Source organism: Rhineura floridana, chromosome 21 (assembly GCF_030035675.1).
Source record: "Rhineura floridana isolate rRhiFlo1 chromosome 21, rRhiFlo1.hap2, whole genome shotgun sequence".
In the NCBI taxonomy this organism is placed as follows: Eukaryota; Metazoa; Chordata; class Lepidosauria; order Squamata; family Rhineuridae; genus Rhineura; species Rhineura floridana.
The window spans coordinates 7,773,189-7,792,188 of NC_084500.1; the positions used below are offsets into that span (position 1 = coordinate 7,773,189).

The 19,000-nt window shown below is 44.6% G+C and overlaps 1 protein-coding gene across 7 annotated transcripts in view; it reads left to right on the top strand.

The window, feature by feature from the left end:
- The window catches only part of AUTS2 (activator of transcription and developmental regulator AUTS2), a 934,700-nt gene that overhangs the window by 856,889 nt on the left and 58,811 nt on the right, over positions 1-19,000 (top strand). For 5 of the 7 annotated variants that reach the window (XM_061605074.1, XM_061605072.1, XM_061605077.1 and 2 more), the window contains 3 exons: positions 10,949-11,423; positions 14,979-15,235; positions 18,071-18,312. In XM_061605074.1, coding sequence (XP_061461058.1) covers positions 10,949-11,423; positions 14,979-15,235; positions 18,071-18,312 — 974 coding nt within the window. The remainder of the gene's footprint in view (positions 1-10,948; positions 11,424-14,978; positions 15,236-18,070; positions 18,313-19,000) is intronic. The other 2 variants (XM_061605076.1, XM_061605073.1) reach the window with 2 other exon arrangements.

Consider the following 19,000-nt stretch of genomic DNA (forward strand, 5'->3'; position numbering starts at 1 on the left):
GGGATTAGGCTGGTAAGTTTATACAAAGCCGGGGAGATCTTTGTGTGGGATGAAATGCGCAGCTGAGATATAGGAGCTGATAGGGCTGACTGGCACCTAAAGAGGCAGCAGGGAAGGGATTTGCTGTCTCTAGCTCCCCATGGCCTTTATCAGTGAGGCCTCTATTAATCCTGCTTGTGTGTGTGTGTGTGTGTGTGTGTTTGTCTTAAACACACACTCATCACAATTGAGCTGTATGGCATGTGATGGCTCTAGTGTAGTGCCAGGGAGCTGCCTTGCAATCGTACTAGTGAAGACCAAGTTTCTAGTCCTCTCCTCCCCATGTGTGTTCCCTGCACCTCCCCCAAATCTGCTCTGGAACCCCCAGAACAGATTTAGCATGTGGCACGGGGAAGGGATGGACAAAACATTTGCATTGCACCACTTGAAGTCATTCCCTAGTCGAATATAGATGGGGTTGGAGTCAACTAAAGTTTACTCAAGAGTAGACCCATTGAAATTAATAGAGCCAAATTAATCATGTCCATTATTTTCAGTGGGTCTATTCTGAGGAGGAACAGCATTGGATACAACCCATAGTTTTCAAAAGATTCCTTACGCTGTCAGTCATGGGCGCTTGTTACAATACCATATGTTCTCCTTATGTTCATGTGTGGCAAAGCTGCTTCTCCACCTCAGTTATGTGGATCACATAATTGTTTGTGTCCAAGTGTTGCGTTTGCAGTAGAACTTAGCAGTGCTCTTCCTTTTCCAGTGCCATGAAAACACCGACGTTTTGCTCAGATTGCCATATGCCAACTGGTGGCTAAATTTGTAGAATCCTGAAGTTTTGAACTTTAATATTCTGAGTGTATGCCCAATCTTGAAAACGTTTTACAACTAAGATTGGTGTGCAGCTAAGGATGGGTTTTGGTTGATAGGTGGTAGGCTTGTGGGGGAGGCAGATATGTCCAGAGGGCAAGTCAAACAAGGATCTGCCCCAAAGCATCTCTCCCCTAAGAGGTAGGCCACCAACGTGGATGGTTTTCAGAGGATTACATAATTCATGGAGAATTTAGCTACTAGCCATGATATGCCACTGAATACCAGGTGCTGGGAGTTGCAGGTTGCGCTCGGCTCCCGTTTATGGTCTTCCCATTGGGGCAACAGGGCATCTGGTTGGCCACTGTGAGAACAGATTGCCTGACTAGATGGACCTTTGACCAGACCTAGCAGGGCTCTTCTTACATCCTTATGTTCCTAAAGCGTAGAACCTCCTTGCTTTTAATGTGGGAACATTTCCCAGACTCAGTAGCTCTGATCTCCATCTGTGGATGTTTCCTCAGTGTGTGAGCAGTTTCTTTCTTGGAGGATAGCAGGAAGTTATGCGCTTGTGCTGGTGGAACTGTGTTTCATACTTATTACCTGAATAACAGGTGGTGTTTTTCCTGATGGCTGAGTTGCTGAAGCTAAGCAGATTTGGATCTGTCAGTGCCTGGATAGGAGATCCCCTGAGAACCTCATACACACCGTCCTGATCTCCGTGAAGGAGGAGGGCGGGATATAAATGAAGAGCTGTATGTGACATTCTCTATCTGCTGCCATAAGGGCTCTTGTGCTAGCAGATGGGTGAGTTTTAATGTCATGCAACAGAAGAATCCAGTGCAGCAGTTGGTGTAGGAGAAGCGCATTGTGCAACAGATTGTGGAATCTATTGAGCAACAAAGTTACCGGCAACCTTCTTCATTCTCTTGCACGACAACATTTGGCTGGCTCAGAACATTTTGCCAGCAAAACAACCATAACTTAGCGCTGGATTGGATACAAACTTAAATCCCTTAACTGACACACTATTTAGGCAATATTAATATGGTTTGTTGTTGTTGTTATGTGTCTTCAAGTCGATTACAACTTATGGCGACCCTATGAATCAATGACCTCCAAGAGCATCTGTCATGAACTCCCCTGTTCAGATCTTATAAGTTCAGGTCTGGGGCTTCCTTGATGGAATCAATCCATCTCTTGTTTGGCCTTCCTCTTTTTCTACTCCCTTCTGTTTTTCCCAGCATTATTGTCTTTTCTAGTGAATCACGTCTTCTCATGATGTGTCCAAAGTATGATAACCTCAGTTTCATCATTTTAGCTTCTAGTGACAGTTCTGATTTCATTTGCTCTAACACCCAATTATTTGTCTTTTTTGCAGTCCATGGTATCTGCAAAGCTCTCCTCCAACACCACATTTCAAATATGTCAATTTTTCTCTTATCCGCTTTTTTCACTGTCCAACTTTCAAATCCACACATAGAGATCGGGAATACCATGGTCTGAATGATCCTGACTTTAGCGTTTACGTCTTTGCATTTGAGGACCTTTTCTAGTTCTCTCACAGCTGCCCTCCCCAGTCCTAGCCTGTGGGTAGTTCCAACTTCACCACCAGTTTGGGAGTCCCTGGCAGAGCTGTAGACCTAAATCCCAGATTTGTTTATTCAATGGGATAGCCATCTAGGGTCTCTACAATGGAAACTACCACTCCACATTGTAAGTACCCAACCGGCAGCCAATACTATCTGCATAGAATGATAAAGGGGTGGAAGGAACACTGAAGGCCATCTAATCCAACCCCGGCCACAGTGAAAACATTGTCAAGCGTCGGCTCTTTTAGCCAATTCAGTGAGAGAATGGAGCTTTAAGGTTGCACAAGTGCCATTCCACAATGTTTCACACCATTGCGTCAGAGCAGCATTGTGGCAATCAATATCTGTGCTGGGATCAAAGCTGTGTTATTAGACATGCAAGCCATGAACAAAAATCACCTTTGAGCATGTACAGAGTGGAATTTCCTCCTAATACTGGAGTGGTATGGTCAGACCCCTTGCTCCTCACTGCAGTCTGGCCACTACATTCTGCCCCAGCTGCGGTTTCCAAATGCTCCTCAAACGCAACACTTACACAGTGCGCACTGCGGTTATCGTGCCTCTGAATGCCAGTTGCTGGAAACTGCAGAAGGGAAGGCTGCGGTTGTGCTCAGATTCTGCGTACAGGCCTCCCCGTACACATTTGGTTGGCCACTCTTGAGAACAAGATGCTGGACTCAATAGGCCACTGGCCTGATCCAGCAGGCTCTTGTTATGCTCTTAATCCAGTCTAGAAGTGAGCAGAGCAGAGCAGTTACTGCAGCCAGGCTATCTCTGCTCTGACATGTATTATATCCTATGTTGTGTTTGACACATTTTGAGATTGCTTATTAGCCTCTGAGCTGTCCATGTTTCTTTCCCCCTTTTGGATCATTCTCGTCACAAATACTATACAGCGAAGGAGCAGGGTTGTAGCTTGGGGGTACTCCTTGATCCTGCATTGTCACTGGGGGCTCAGATGGCCTTGGTGCCAGGAGCGTCGATTTCCAGCTATGGCTGGTTCACCAGCTGCAGCCCCTTTGGGGCAGAGATGACTTAGCCACAGTACTCCTTGCTGTGGCAATTTCCAGATTGGATTATTGCACTGCACTCTACCTGGGGTGCCCTTGAAGATGACTCGGAAACTTCAACTGGTCCAAAAGGCTGGGGTTCCTTTTAGAACTCATATAACCCCTGTCCTGAAATAGTTGCATTGGTTGCCAGTTCATTTCTGGGCTTAGTTCAATGCTAGTGTTTAAAGCCCTCAGTGACTCAGACCTCAAATATCTCAGAGATCATCTCCTTCCTATAGTCCGTCTTGGGTGCCTTCTTGGTAGTTTCACCACCCTCAGAAGTTCAGGGGATGGTGGCCTGGGAAAGGGCTTTCTCGGTGGCAGCCCCTAAGTTGCAGAATTCCTTTCTCACAAAGGTGCAGCTGGTACCTTCAGTGTGCAGTTTTCAGAGAATGCTAAAGACACACCTCTTTACCCTGACCTTTGGCTCCAGATATGTAGGTTTTCAGAACCCAGCCTATTCTTGTGATTGAAATGTGTTTTGATTCTTTTTAATATTGTATTTTAGATTTTGTAACCCACCCTGGGACCTGTTCGTGAAGGGCAGGCAATCATAATAATAACTCCCACTGTCCCTGACGATTGGCCAGGACCAGTTCTAAAGGGCAGCCAGGTGGGGCACTGGCCCGAGGGCCCCTGGAGCTACAGTACCCCTTCCGCTCCCTTTCCGCAATCCACGGAAGCAGCCGCAGCTCATCAGACAGGAGCTTCCAAGCCACCCGCAATCCCCCCCGGTTCACCTACCTTTCTCTCTGCTGTTTTTTGCAGTTTGCCATCAATCAAGATGGCGGCTGAGGTTTCTCTAAGGGGCTGAAGCCTCTGCTGCCATCTTGGTTGATGGCACACATGCATGCTACACGTGTGCATTGCTGCCATCAACCAAGATGGTGGCAGAGGCTTCAGCCCCTTAGGGAAACCTTGGCCGCCATCTTGATTGATGGCAAACCTGCATTCCCAGTACACACAGCCTCAAAAAACAGCGGACAGAAAAGTAGGTGAAAGGGGGGGTGGCGAGCAGCTCGGAAGCTCCAGTTCGGTGAGCCGCAACTGCTTCCGCAGATCGCAGAAGGGGAGCGGAGGGGCCCAGGACAGTCTGGTTGTGCCCAAGGGCCCCGGCATGCCTGGGGCCGGCCCTGGCCATGCTGAGTGGGGCTGACGGCAGACAGATTCTATGTCTGGGAGATGGGAACCTATGTTTTTCTGATTCTCTCAGGGGAAAGTCAGATAAATATTTGGCAATTGAGAAACATCAATGGGAGTTATACACCAAAGCCCCTTGGCACCCTTTGACTAGCTCTGCTGAGGAATTCCAATGAAAGCAGAAACTGGAACAGGAGTTTCCAATGTTAGCTTTATTCATCCCATGTCCAGAAAGGAAATCAATCTAGTGAATATGATCAATTGTTGCTTTCATTCTGCAAACAATACATAAAATGATTACACCCCCCTGCTTTGCATTGTTTCCTTAGCCTGCCCCATTTATTTCAATGCTAATGTAATGACAACGTGATGTAATAATTAATTACATAAATAATTATGGAAAGCCAATGTAGTGTAATAGTATTGTACCTGGACCTGGGAGACCAGGATTTGAATCTTGACTCAGCCATGAAGCTCACTGGGCCACTTTGGGCCAGGTACTATCCATCTTTCAGCCTAACCTACCTCACAGAGTTGTTGTGAGGATAAAATGGAGAGGAGGGGAATCATGTACCCCACTTTGAGCTCCTTGCAGGAAAGGTTATAAATGTAGTAAATAAATAAGTTTTGCCACAGTGGACAGCAAGGAAAATAACATTGTTTTTGGCAGAAGGCGAACTGCAGCGGAATGGAAACTGTGCTGCATGCAATGACTATAGGGTGGCATGGAAAACGATGCCATCTCACATCCCTGTGTCTGCTATACTGGATTATGCACACTAAAAAACCCATGCTTATTAGTAAAACAGTTCTGACTTTGAATTTTTCAACCATCACAGAGACTTCCCATAAAGAAAACTCTAACCTCTTCTCTCTCTTCTTTTGGAGGAAGTTTCAGAAAATGCAAATATCAAATCTTGGATTATTGTTTTGATACTTTCTGCTGAACGTGTGACTTTTTTTTCTGAGTCCACAGCTCCTAGAATTAGTGTTTTTTTGTTTTTGTTTTTAAAGTACCATTTGATTTAATGATGCCGTCTGTTTATATACATATGAAGAAATGGCCCTCTTGTGGTTAGCAAACCAGCTGTTTAAAATATAGATCTGTCCAGTACTAAAATGGTTTATGTTCCTCTTTCCATCCTCTCCCTCCGTAGACTTTCACAGAGAGTTAGGAACTGAAACCCGTACCACCTTGGAAAACACCTTGTTGTTTCAAGAAGGAAACAACAGAGCGGGTATTATGTTCTTGGAAAGATATGTACTCTGGGGAAGCAGTTTTTAGAGCAGAACTTGGCTGACGGATGAAAAACACATTATTTTATTACCATAATTGATGGAGGCGGTTGCATGTTTGCATTTCGGGAGAGGCTCCTATGATGTCTCCAAGCAGAGCTCATAGATTTTGCCTTCGTGTGGCATTTTCAGTACACTTGGAGCTTGTGATCACATTTCCTGTCCTAGAGGAGCAAAGCATCTGAGATTTGGGTTGGAGGTGCTTATTATACACTTGGTATTAATCTCCTTTTTTAAAAAAAAAATGGTGGTTCCTACAGATGGGAAAATGGGGCGTCTGGGAAGCTCAGCGGTAGAGGGCATGCTTTGCATGCAATAAAAGGGCTCGAGGTCACCCCCAGGCATTTCAGCAGGCATGGCTGTGAAAGAGCTGCTGTTTGGAAGGATAGGGAGTACTGGGCTGGATGGATAGATTGGGAAGAGCCTTAGCTCAGGGGCAGAGCTTCTGCCTTGCATGTAGAAGATCCCAAGTTCAATCCCCAGTGGCTCTCTCCTGAAAGACTCCTGCCTGGAACCCTGGAGAGCCACTACCATTTAGTGTAGAGAGTAGCGAACAAGAGAGGCCACTGGTCTGATACAGCATCAGGCAGGTTCCTGTGTTCCTACAGACCAGTGATCTGCCTTGGGTCACATCCACAACGTGAATTGAAAGCACATTTCACATACATCACTTCCTCCAAAGAATCCTGGGACCTGTAGTTTAACCCTTTCAGAGCTATAGTTCCCAACACCCTTAGCAAACTACAGTCCCCAGGATTCTTCGGTGGAGCCACGTGCTTTAAATGGGTGCTAAATGTGATTTCAATATGTGGTGTGGGTGTGACCTAGCTCTTTTCAAAAGGGATAAAACAAATGTGTTTTGGAAGAGAGTCTCATCACAACAGCAGCCTCTTGCCTCCCACCCTATCTCTGCACGTACTCAGAAGGAGTGTACCAAGTCTGGCTTGTGCTGTTGCAAGCATGGAGAACCCTCTCTATGGCCATACCCACATTATGCATTAAAGCACTATGATGATGCTTTATACAGTCGTGACTTACCACCCTCCCCCAAAGAATCCTAGGAACTAGTTCGTAAAGGATGCTGAGAGTTAGTTGACCCCTATTCCCCAGAGCTTGGAAAAGTTACTTTTTTGAACTACAACTCCCATCAGCCCCAGCCAGCATGGCCACTGGATTGGGCCGATGGGAGTTGTAGTTCAAAAAAGTAACTTTTCAAAGCTCTGCTATTCCCTTCACAGAGCTAAAATTTCCAGAATTCCCTGTGAAGAGGGGCTGACTGTTAAACCACTCTTGGAGTTGTGGCTCTGGGAGGGGAATCAGGGTCTCCTAACAACTCTCAACAGCGACCTTAACAAGCTAAAGTTCCCAGGATTCACTGTTTAAAGTGGTGCAGTACTGTTTTAAATGTAAATTTCTGCTCAGAGTAGACCCATCAAAATTAATGGCTCTTATTTAACCTTGCCTATTAATTTCAATGGGTTTACACTGAGTAGGACTAACATTGGATCCAACTCTGTCTCCAGAAATAGAAAGCAAAGCTTATTTTATATATTGTTTTACTGTTTCATTTATATGTCAAGTTTGCACTGATGACAATCCATAGGGGTTTGTTCCGATGTTCAGTTGCATGCATTTTCTTCAGTTATTTGGAGACGGTTGCTGTAGCCAATTCAGCTGTTTTTAATAAAGCTTGGTTTGTTTGTTGAGGAATGCCTGGAGCTGCCACCCATGCTCCCGCTTACCCGGGTTTTCCATAATGTGAGGTCGTTGATCCTACCGAGGCCTGTGAAAGGAGCGTGGATGGGGGCTGAGGTCAAGGCAGTCTTTCCTGATTGCAGTGAATGTTTGCCCAAACGACATTATAACACGGAATCTTTGCGAGGTCTGCCAGCCCCATCTCATCTCTCCACCTCCACATTTGTCGAGCTAATTTGGGTAAAACAAATGTGGAACTTTCCCTCAACTTGTGTTCACTGATTCCAGCAACCAATACAAGTTGCAAGTTGTAATACTGTGACAGATGGAAGGCCAATGCTCGACATTTGCATTCTGGGAAAAGAATTTGGAAGCCAATACAAACACCTTTGGGTGTTGTTTTTTAAAAAAATCACCAGGTTGTAATAAGAAGGCATCATTTTCTGTTCCATCCTGTGTTTGTCGCATGGAGCACTGTTTCCATTTTTCTGTGGTTCATTATCCACCAAAAGCTACGTAATTCATTTCACTGTCTGCCGTCGTGAAATTGCATAATTCATGTAATTTACATTATCATTAATAATAATAATGTATTAGTAGTAGTAGTAGTAGTAGTAGTAGTATTTATTAACCTCCCTTCACCAGTAGGTCCCAGGGTGGGTCACACTAGTATAAAATACATTAATAAAAACAGTTTAAAACAAAATGCATTCACATCTAGAGAGGGTCCTAAAATATATATATGAAGTGTCAAAAATATGTAAGTTATGTTGTCACTATGTTATTCCTTCCCATTCATTTCAGTGCAAAGGTAATACATTGCAAATACTAGTCCTACTCAGAGGAGACCCACTGAAAATGGACATGATAACTTGGGTCCATTAATTTGAAACTTATTGAAACTTAGATGAATACAACCCAATGGACTTTACTTCTGAGTAGTCATATCTGGAATTGCCCTGTAATTTCATGTTCCTCTTCTACTTATTGCTTTGCTTTCCCCCGCTTAGATACACCCTTTTATCTGTGGATAATTTTGTTTAAGTAGTCCTGGCATTAGTTCACATAAGGATTATGAGGCGATTACATAAATTCAATGGAGTTGCAAAACTAGAGCGCACAATTCTCACCATGGTAAGCTTCCATTGAATTGACCAGTAATTGACTAATAATATCTTAAATGACCTCTTAACATGAGAATTCATCTTCATAGTTCATAGCTATTGATACTAGAATTGTTAGCCATGATGAAACCTACAGGCAGTTGTTCAGATCCATCATGATTTCCACCATTGAGGTGGTGCGGAGACACTGGATAGGAACAAAGATGCTAGTTCAGAGTCCAGTGTCTAATTCAGGACCACGGACAACAACTCTGCAGCTGAGATAGAAAGGACAAGTTGTCTTAGCAGTGACTTGGAGCAACTGCCTATTTTTTGCAGGGGGATTCAGTATTTTTAGGCCCAGTGGCACAATTAGATATTTTTTTTGAGCAAATGTGTTGGTCACTTCTTTTCCATTCCTCCAGATCCTTCCCCCACCCCAAGAGCCAGCAAAAAAGGACATGCACCCATGCACACACTTTACTTTGCCAAAGGATCTGAATGCTGTGGATCCAGTAGCATTAATACGAACCTTGAAAAACACATAGAGGTGAAAGAGGAAGTGGGAAAGAGTGTCACTCATTCAACTTCCTGCTTTGGCTCTATGGTCTTTTCAAGGGAGAGAAAGGTAACCATCCTCAGCACCTCATGATGAAGGGAGGGGGGTGTCAGAGCCTCATAGGGGCCAAGATAAAACTTCAAGGGTGTCATGTTGGTGATCCCTGCTTTAAACTGAGAAATTATGTTCCATTCCAGTTTATTAGTACTTTGCAGACCTTTAGATTCTCAAAGCAAATATTGGATTCCATATAATGAGGGGCAAAGAAACTCAAGTACAAGAGAGCCCACTAATGATACATTTTCTTTACTGAAAAAAAAAACAAGTTTAGGACAAAATTAAAAGAAATCGTTCCCCTTGACAATTCAGTAGAAGATGCTTAGGAATCTTTGTAGCCTGGGATATGGACTTTGCAACTGATTCAGTTACATCAGCTGCACAGAAGCAATAAAGTGACAAATAAGTCTAGCTCTTTTGTCTCAATAATATTTACACAATAGTAACACACGTTGTACAGATTAACAGCCCACATTAACACAGGAAACTGCATTCCGCTGTGGATTCTTGATCCAACTAGCTCAGGGGTGGGGAACAGGATCCAAACAGCAGCTGGATCCTGACCCCCCCTATCCCACAAAGGCCATTTTGACCAGTGGGTGGGTCCTCCCATCTGTCAACCACCTGCTGTCACAATGACCTCAGGTGACTCACTCTAAACATTTTGTGTTGATCTGCTCCTGCATAGGAATATCCTTTGCATCACCAGCTTCAGTTCAAGCTAGCAATGCAAGGGAATATTTGTGCTGACAGCAAGCCCCTCTTTGGGGCTTGCCAATGCCAGTCTCAGTGGGCTTGCTGTCACTGCTGATCAGCTGTTTTAGGGCAGGCATCAGCTGTGCTATGACGTTCCCATTGGGAACAGGGGGATTGCTGTTGGTGGCAATCAGCCCCTACAGCAAGCCTTGCTCATCAACGAACAATCAGGAGCACACTTTAAGGGATGTATGTAATGCTAGTCCTATTCATTGGAAATAAGGTACTTGACTAACTTGGGTCTATTAATTTAAATGGGTCTATTCTGGGTAAAGCTTAGCTGGATGCAACCATAAGGCTTGCACTTGTTCCCTGGCAGGTGGATCTCCATGTGCCCCAGACTGGAAGATGGGAGGTTATGTTTGACATTCCTGTTTGAGAATCAGACACATAAATATCTGGAACATGGGAGAGATCAGGCATATGGAATTTTGAAAAGAGCTTCGGCTATGGGGCGGTATACAAATATAATAAATAAATAGGGATGGCTGCATTTCGGTTTGCATATTGTTTTCAGGAAGTGCAAATTAGGGAGATTTGCCTTTAAATGTGAAATGAATCCATTATTTTCCCTGTTGCTACCCTGGACCTCCTTCCACCCCACTGTATAATCCTCCACTCGACTTCTCCTTTCCCCAGGAGTGCTATTGTGAGCATTTGTCTCACTCAAGCTGTACTTGCAGTTTCTCTTTCACACAAAAAAAGGACTGTTTGTGAGCATTCTCTTGCTAACAACTTAGTTTCTCTTGGGAAGAGAGCTGTTGGAGTTTGTACCACAACATAACAGCCAGTTGCAGACTGGTTAAAGACACGTTAAAACCATGGCTTCAGTTTGTATTTATCTAACTTGGCATGCTGTAACCATTATGCTTTTTTGTGCCTGTCCTTTTTTTCCAGATACTGACTTGGGAGGTGGTACGCTAGCTGAAAACGAGGATCAAGATGCCGGGGCATTGGCAGTCCCCAAAATATCGGGACTAGAACGGAGTCAAGAGAAAAGGCAGGACAGCAGTAGAGATCCGTGGCTTGACCCGGTTGTGCCTAAAGAGCTTTGCCCTCAGGTTTCTCAGACGTGGATTCCACCTCATTTGGAACCCGCTTCGGGGACACACTCCCCTAGCCCTGCCACAGTCCAGCCAAAGGAACCGCCTCATCCATTGCCATCCAGAGCCCCCCAGAGTCTACAGGTCTCGGAAGAGGTTCAACATTCCTCAGGCCCTCTGTCGCAAGTGCAGCGCCCTCCGAGGCCGCCTTCTCCCGGACAGCCAGCCCATCAAAGCCTGCCATCCGCCCAGCCCCGCCCCCCCTCCCGCAGCCTTGCACAGCAGTTGTCGGCGTACAACAGCAGCAGCTTAAGCCTCAACAGTCTGAGGTGAGGCCTCTTGTGGGGCGCAACTTCAGAGCGTCACCTGTGCTGAAAAAGGCAGAGGTCATCTGGAGCAGTGGAGGGAGGGCTCATGGGGACAAATGGGGTAACCTTCTTCTTGGTTCCTCCAAGCCCACATGCCTGCCTTTCTGCTGGCAACCAGCCCACCGGATGGGGCCAAAACGTGTTGGCTCTGAAATGATTTGGCTCTGCCTGTCATTGGCTCTTGCTCACCACTGTTGGGGCTCCCTGCCTTCCGCCCAACCAGTCCCAGTGGGCACCAGCCGCCACTGATAGGGAGTGCCACGTCCCTGTGAAGGATATTATCAAAGTGGAATCCTGGGAGTTGCAGTTTGTTAAGGGTGTTGAAGGTTGTTAGGAGAGATCCCCTGTTGCTCTCACAGAGCTATGATTCCCAGAGGGAAGAAAGACTAATTATTAAATCTCTCTGGGAATTGTAGCTCTGTGAGAGGAATGGGGAGTCTCTTCTAACAATTCTTTTTTTTTTCAATTAATTTTTATTCAAATTTTCAAAACCAAAACAATACAAAAAGAAAAAACACAAATCAATAACTAATACAATAAAAAAGAAAAAAAATGACTTCCGATTTGTCGTAGTTCAGCTATAAGTCTATAATATATAACAAGCCTGTCTCTTAATAGATTACAAAATCACCTTCCTCCAGCGGTTATCTTAGTTGGTATCAAATCTCATTAACATCATATCATTTTATTTTTCCACAAAAAGTCAAAGAGAAGTTTCCAATCCTTGAGATATATGTCCATCAGATTTTTTTCTAGATAAACATGTCAATTAATCCAACTCATCAAGTCTACTAAGTCCAGTAATTTCAAATCTCTCTTCTTCCATTATCCGTGTTGGTTCCATCTTCCATCTTCCATCTTTACGCACCCAATAATCTTGCTGTCATAATCATATAATAAGAGTCTGATAGGAATTTCCTTTATCACAGATATTTCCTTGCCATCAATTCCGAACGTATCACTGAAGTATTGTTGCAAAGCCGCATCTCTGTTCCTCTTTTTTACAGAATACACTAGCACATCTCTTGAAGGTTTTTCCATTGACACAAAACAGGGATTAATTCTGTTAACTTTCTCCATTTCAAGTTCCATCAAATCCTTCCAGTCCAGGAATTTTTTCGAACCGATAATATCTTTATCTCCAATCTCTTCCTCAATTCCTTCAGGGACAGCGCTGAGTTCCAAACCGTAATATTTGTCTCCAGGATCCATCACAGCCAGGAAATCCAAATCTTTTTCCAAGTCCATATTTAATCCAATCTCCATAGTTTGAACCTTGCCTTTAATTTTTCTTTCATCCTTTTTTGGTTTTCCAGATCTATCTTTATTCTTCTTTCTCATAGAATCCTGAATTTCTTTCAGCTCCTGTCTCATTTCGTCAAATTCAATTCTCAATGCTTGTCTATTATTTCTCAGTTCTTGTTTTATTGACTTAATCCCATTCATTATTTTCTGAAACATATCTAATGATAAAGTCCATTCTTGTACATCCATGATCTTCTTAATTGTCATTCTTAAAACAAAGGAACAAAACTCCTTCAATTTTCAATGTCCCAAGCAAAGAGCAGTTTATTTCTTTATCCAGTTACAAAGGAGTTAATCTTTCAAACCAACTGACGTCACACTCTAGACAGCACAGATTTCCTTATCTCTTATATGCCCAGAAGTGCAAAAACAGCTTTAGTTCACAGCATCCAAATAACTAGTAGCAGAAAGAATGAGCAGATTCGTCAAAAAAAAAAGTAGACCAGAAAAAATAGTCCCAGACATATATTACACAAAAGTCTCTTCCAATCAGAAACCCCTCATCCGTTGTAATCTTTATAATGCTGATTTCCATGCCAGCTTTTTGCAATAAAAAAAAAGATAGGCTAATTTTATTTTCTTCCCCCTTAGTTCCGTGAGTAAAAGAGAAGGTTTTGACTCACCCAGGTTTTCTTAATTGCTGGTTCTTTGACAAATCTCTTTAGCTGTATAGATAACAAAATAATGAGCGTAGACAGGAGAATGCTTGCCTGTTAATCCGTTTTTCTTTGAAGAAAAAAAAACAGCTCACTTATTCAGCTGAGCTAGCTAGAAATCCTAGCTCCGTCCAAGCTGCTGGAAGACCTTCTTTCACAGACAATTCTAATGAATTCCAGTCTCCAACAAACACAACAAAGCTGTGTGGGAAATCTCACGTTTCTTCCTTATCCGGAAGAAATTATCCCCAGTCAAAAAAACCCCTTCTGACTGGATTTAAAACTGAAAAAGTTTCATCCAAGACGGGAGCCCGTCTCAGAGGCAGCACAGGCGGAGGGATCCTCCTGGGAAGTCCTCTTCTAACAATTCTCAATACCCTTGACAAACTACAGCTCCCAATATTCTTTGAGGAAGCCATGACTGTTTAAACTGGTATCATAATGCTTTAAATGTGTGGTGTGAATGTGGCCTAGGTCGCGGGAGCAGAAGCAACTTCAGAATCAAGAGTGTTGTTGCCCATTGACCATTCTGCCCCTCCTCCATTCTGGAAAGTGTTCCAATCAGATGATTTTTTTGGCCTTGCCAGCCCATTCTAAGAACACGGGAGGGACTATAGCTGTGTGGTTAGAGCATGTGTTTGCATGCAGATGGTCCAAGGCTTTAAGTGGGATCTCCACTGAAAAGGGTTCAAACATCTCCAGATGAAAAAGGATCAGGCAGCAAGATTCCTTTCCTGCCTGAGACTCTGGAGGTCAGAGTAGGCAATATTAGGCTAGATAGACAAACAGTCTGAGCTGGTAGAAGTCAGACTGGTATCTGTTCTACAGTTCTGCTTCCCAAGGCAGGCAGCCAAATGTTGGAGCCACCCCCCGAGATTCAGATCAGGCCTTTCTTTCCTTTGGGAACAGGAGAACATGGATTGTAGTTGACCAACATCTACTCAGCGTAGGCCCATTGAAATCAATGGACCTCAGTTAGCCCTTTAATTTCAGTGGGTCTGCTCTGAGTAAGATTGGCACTGGATAGAACCCCTCGTGACAGATAGTTGCAATTTATGGGAGCAGCAGCAGCGTAGTGGCACGTTCAGAAGTGCAGAGTCCCTTCATGATAGTCGCAGACGCACCCCTCCCTCTTTTTTTGCTGCTGGGTTGAGAATGAGATCCTTGTTAATGCCTTCTCCCACAACAACATCCCAAGAGCCAATAAGCATGAAAGAGGCATGTGTTAGCTACTGACAAGAGTCTTCTCAGTGGCTGACTTGCCTCCTTTCACTCTGATTGGCTCCAATCAGCAGGAAAGAAGCATGTTGGAAAACTTTTCCCAGTGGCTAACACACTCCCCTTTCATGCTGATTGGCTCACAGGATGCTGGAGACATAGGGACCCTGCTCCCCAAAAAAGTAAAGGGTCTAAGACCTCCTGAGACCCTAGATGACTGCACTACTGGGTAGTAGATTGACATAGACAGTTCTGTTTTTCGTCGTGCTTTCTGTTCCTTTGCACCTTCCGTTTCCTAAGATGTCACCTCCGCCTCTTTTTGTGCTTCCACAAACAGCAGCAGCAGGAGCAGCACTCCCGCCAAGACTCAGCCCCCGCCTGCGCATATAGCCCACCACCCCTCGGCCTCCCCCTTCCCCCTTCCCTTGCCAAACCATAGCCCGCTCCACACCTTTGCGCCCACCCTCCAACCTCCCGCCCACTCCCACCATCCGCCCAATATGTTTGCCCCTCCTACGGCATTGCCCCCTCCTCCTCCTCTGACGTCGGGGACGTTGCAAGTTCCAGGCCACCCCGCCGGGGCTGCTTACTCAGGTAAGACTGTCAACCTCCGCATATATGGGCAGGGGATAGCGAGTGCCTTTGGCATCCGGGGCTTAGCATGTTCTGCGAGTGTGGGAGCGACATGGGGAGGGGAGAGGAAGAGGAAGAGGGCAGCAGCCCTCCTCAGCAGCAGAGGCTGGTTCGTTTGGGCAAAGGGAGTAGTGCCCCACCACCCTCAGCCTGCCCCCGCCTCCCTGGGCAAAGGGAGTGAGTGTTACACCGCTCCTTGGATTTGTAGATCTGTGAGCGGCAGAGGGAGGTCTCCTAACAACTCTCGGCACCCGCAGCAGACTACACTTCCCAGGAATCTCTTGGGGAAGCCATGCCTGTTTCAAGCAGTGTGATCCTGCTTAAAGGGTGTGGTGCAGAAAGGACCATTTCCAGTACTGGGAACTAGGAATGTTGCTGGTTTCCTTCAGCCACTTAAGAACCAAACGAACACCCCTGTTGTTTGGAAGGAGCTTTTGGATATTTGCAGCTGATTCTGGCTGATAGATCTAGTGGGAAAAAAACACTGTGACTCGTCCAGACAGGAAGACTGTCCACACCTACTATGCACAGTGTTCTAAGAATCCTAGAATCGTGGAGTTGGAATCAATACAGGAATCCAAATTAAAGCATCCCCGATAGGTTGCTGTCCAGCTGCCTCTTGAAGGCCTCCAGTGTCTGAGAGCCCGACACCTCCCTAGGTCATTGCCTCCATTGTATTGCTCTAACAAATATTTCATTTGCATACTGTTGGGTATGCTTTCACTTGGATTTCTGCGTTGAGCAGGGGGTTGGACTTGATGGCCTTATAGGCCCTTTCCAGCTCTACTGTTCTAGTATTCTACTATACTATGATCCTGTGGCTGTTTTTTTTCTACAAAGGGACCTCAGGTTGTACTGGATTCCACTGGGAGAAAGAAGCAAGGGCTGATCTCCCCTTTTTAAAATAGAAAAACTAGGTGTTCTTTTTTTCCCCTTGGCTCTCCAGATGTTGCTGGACTACAGCTCCCATCATTCCTAAATTCTGTGGCTAGTGGGAAACAGACTATCACCAACTCATGCTATTGGTGTTAAGAGATCTGCACTGGCTTCCCCTCTCCTCCTGGGCCGGCTCAAGGCTCTTGTACTAGTGTACAAAGCTGTGAATGACTTAGGCCCAGGATATCTTAAGGACTGTCTTATTCCGTCCGTCCCAAATTGACCGCTGAGATCATCTGCGGGAGCACTATTAATGGTCCCCCATAGGCTATGCATCAATCATAGAATCATAGAATAGTAGAGTTGGAAGGGGCCTATAAGGCCATGAAGTCCACCCCTCTGCTCTGTGCAGGAATCCAGAGTGTTTTATTTTGGGAGGCCTTTGTACCATGAATGCTTCTCTGATGCGTGTTTTTAAAAAATACCACACAGCCCCCGACGACAACCACGTGATGCTTACAAACAATACAAAATTTAAAAGGACACTTTATGACTCTCCAATACCAATAATGATTATTCTTCCCAGGGAAAGTGAATGCAATGACCCAAATTTATACCTCTCTTTTTTTTGAGGGTGGGGACAGAGGTATATTTCATTTCAGTTTTTATTCAGTTGTATTTTCCTTTCTGTAGTTTCGTGTTTTATAATAAAAAACAATCTACAGGGTTCTCTACCCATATGGCTGGCCCTGATGGAAGACACACCAATCATGTGATGTAGAGCAGGGGTTCCCCAAACTGTAATCTGTGGACCACCAGTGGTCCATGAACTTCATTCATGTGGTCCATGGTCTGTCTGTGAAGAATAGTGGGTGCAGCACATTGAACATCCATGTTGATTTTTACCTGTATTTTTTGTAGTTTCTTTAATTTCTTATATTGCATTTTATATTGTATTCTGTGGAATTCCAATGGTTTTACAATTAAATAGAATGTAAGAAATGAAAGACGCAATAAAAATACATTTGAAAATCATACAGCATCTAGCACAGCGCATTCCAGTTGCTACAACAGCCAGACAAATCATGAAAAATCAAGACTTCGCCATTTTTGAGTTGTCTGTGTGTGTGTGTGGGAAGTTTGGGAACTGGCAGGGGTTGAGGACAGAAATAAAGGAAAACACCCTTATATGATCAGAGATCGAGACCCATTGCGCATTGCAAAACTATGGGTTGTATTCAATATAGTAGCCGTACAGCAACTTTCTGTCAGCTCAAGGACTTCTCATTGTATAATGGGACAATCTCCCCCTCTTCTCCCCCATGCATCCTCTAAATCAGTTCTGGGGGGTGCTGTGGGTATAGCGCAGGGCAAGGAGATGGGAAAGCCTATTGCCTCTAGCGGTAGTGCAAAGAGTTAGTTGAATACCACCCTATAATGTGAAAAGGAAATGGACCTTTAGTGTGGCATCACCTACCCTGTGGAATTCCCTCCCATTGAATATTAGGCAGGCGCCATCTCTGTTATCTTTTCAGCACCTACTGAAGACCTTCCTCTTTGAACAAGCCTTTTAAATAGAGACCTCATCCCAGTCTGCACCTGTGTTGGAATTGCTTTTTAATGTTTTTTTTTTTTTTAAAAACACTATGTTTTTTTAACCCTTTTTAAAAGATGTTTTTAAAGCTTTTTTTAAAAATGTTTTTAAAGTTGTTTTGTTTTGGTGTATTTTAAGGTCTGTTTTTATGGTGTTTTGATGTGTTTTTAGCACTTTTGTTTGCCGCCCTGGGCTCCTGCTGGGAGGAAGGGCGGGATATAAATCAGATAATAAAATAAATAAATAAATAAAAATGTAACAGAAGGACTAAGCAGAGTTTGAATGAGAAGGATAAAAGCATGTGTTGTTATTGTCTTGGTTTTCAGAGCAAGATCTTCTCCGCCAGGAACTGAACACGCGATTTCTGGCTTCCCAGAGTGCTGACCGTGGCGCCTCACTGGGCCCACCACCCTACCTGCGGACGGAATTCCACCAGCACCAACACCAGCACCAGCACACGCACCAACATACGCACCAGCACACTTTCACGCCTTTCCCTCACGCTATCCCGCCGACAGCCATCATGCCAACGCCAGCACCTCCCATGGTGCGTACCCCAAGCAGAAATGTGAGGATAAGTAGAGTTTGCAAAATGACAACAATGATCAAATGCATTTAATGGTGAAGATGTTTGGAAAAGAAAGGGGTTCTGGGAGGAAGCATGACTCCTGCCTTGTGACGGAGAGGATTCAGAACGTGCATAATGTACAGGGCATCCAGAAGGTTCCACTTCAGAATGCAGTGGGGAGGCTTCCATGCATGCCTCTTATCCTTGCTTTTGAAAACATGATGCAGGTGGAAAGCTAGCAAATAGACTAACTAAGCCAGAACCCTCCTTTCTAACATACTACCTTTCTGCTTTTTGGCATCTCTACACAGAGATGTGGCACAGTGTGAGCATCCTGAGATCATAACCCAGAGAGTTGATGGATAGAAACCAACCTCTGCTGGCTTTAGGACAACGATGGCGATCCTGTGGCCACCCAGATGTTGTTGGACTATAACTCCCAACATCCATGAATATTGGCCTTGATGGCTAGGGCATCTGCCCCCCCCACACACACACACACCTTCTTTCATTGTGTCTATGGGGAACCATTTGATTACCCCCCACTATAAAATAACTTAACATAGTCACATTCTGTTGTGAGAACATTCCTAAGGTGATTGTTCAGTGTACCATTTTTAAATCCTGAAACCAGTTCTGAATGTCTGCGTACCTTATGCAAGTCATCTGGAGTGCTTACCAAACATTT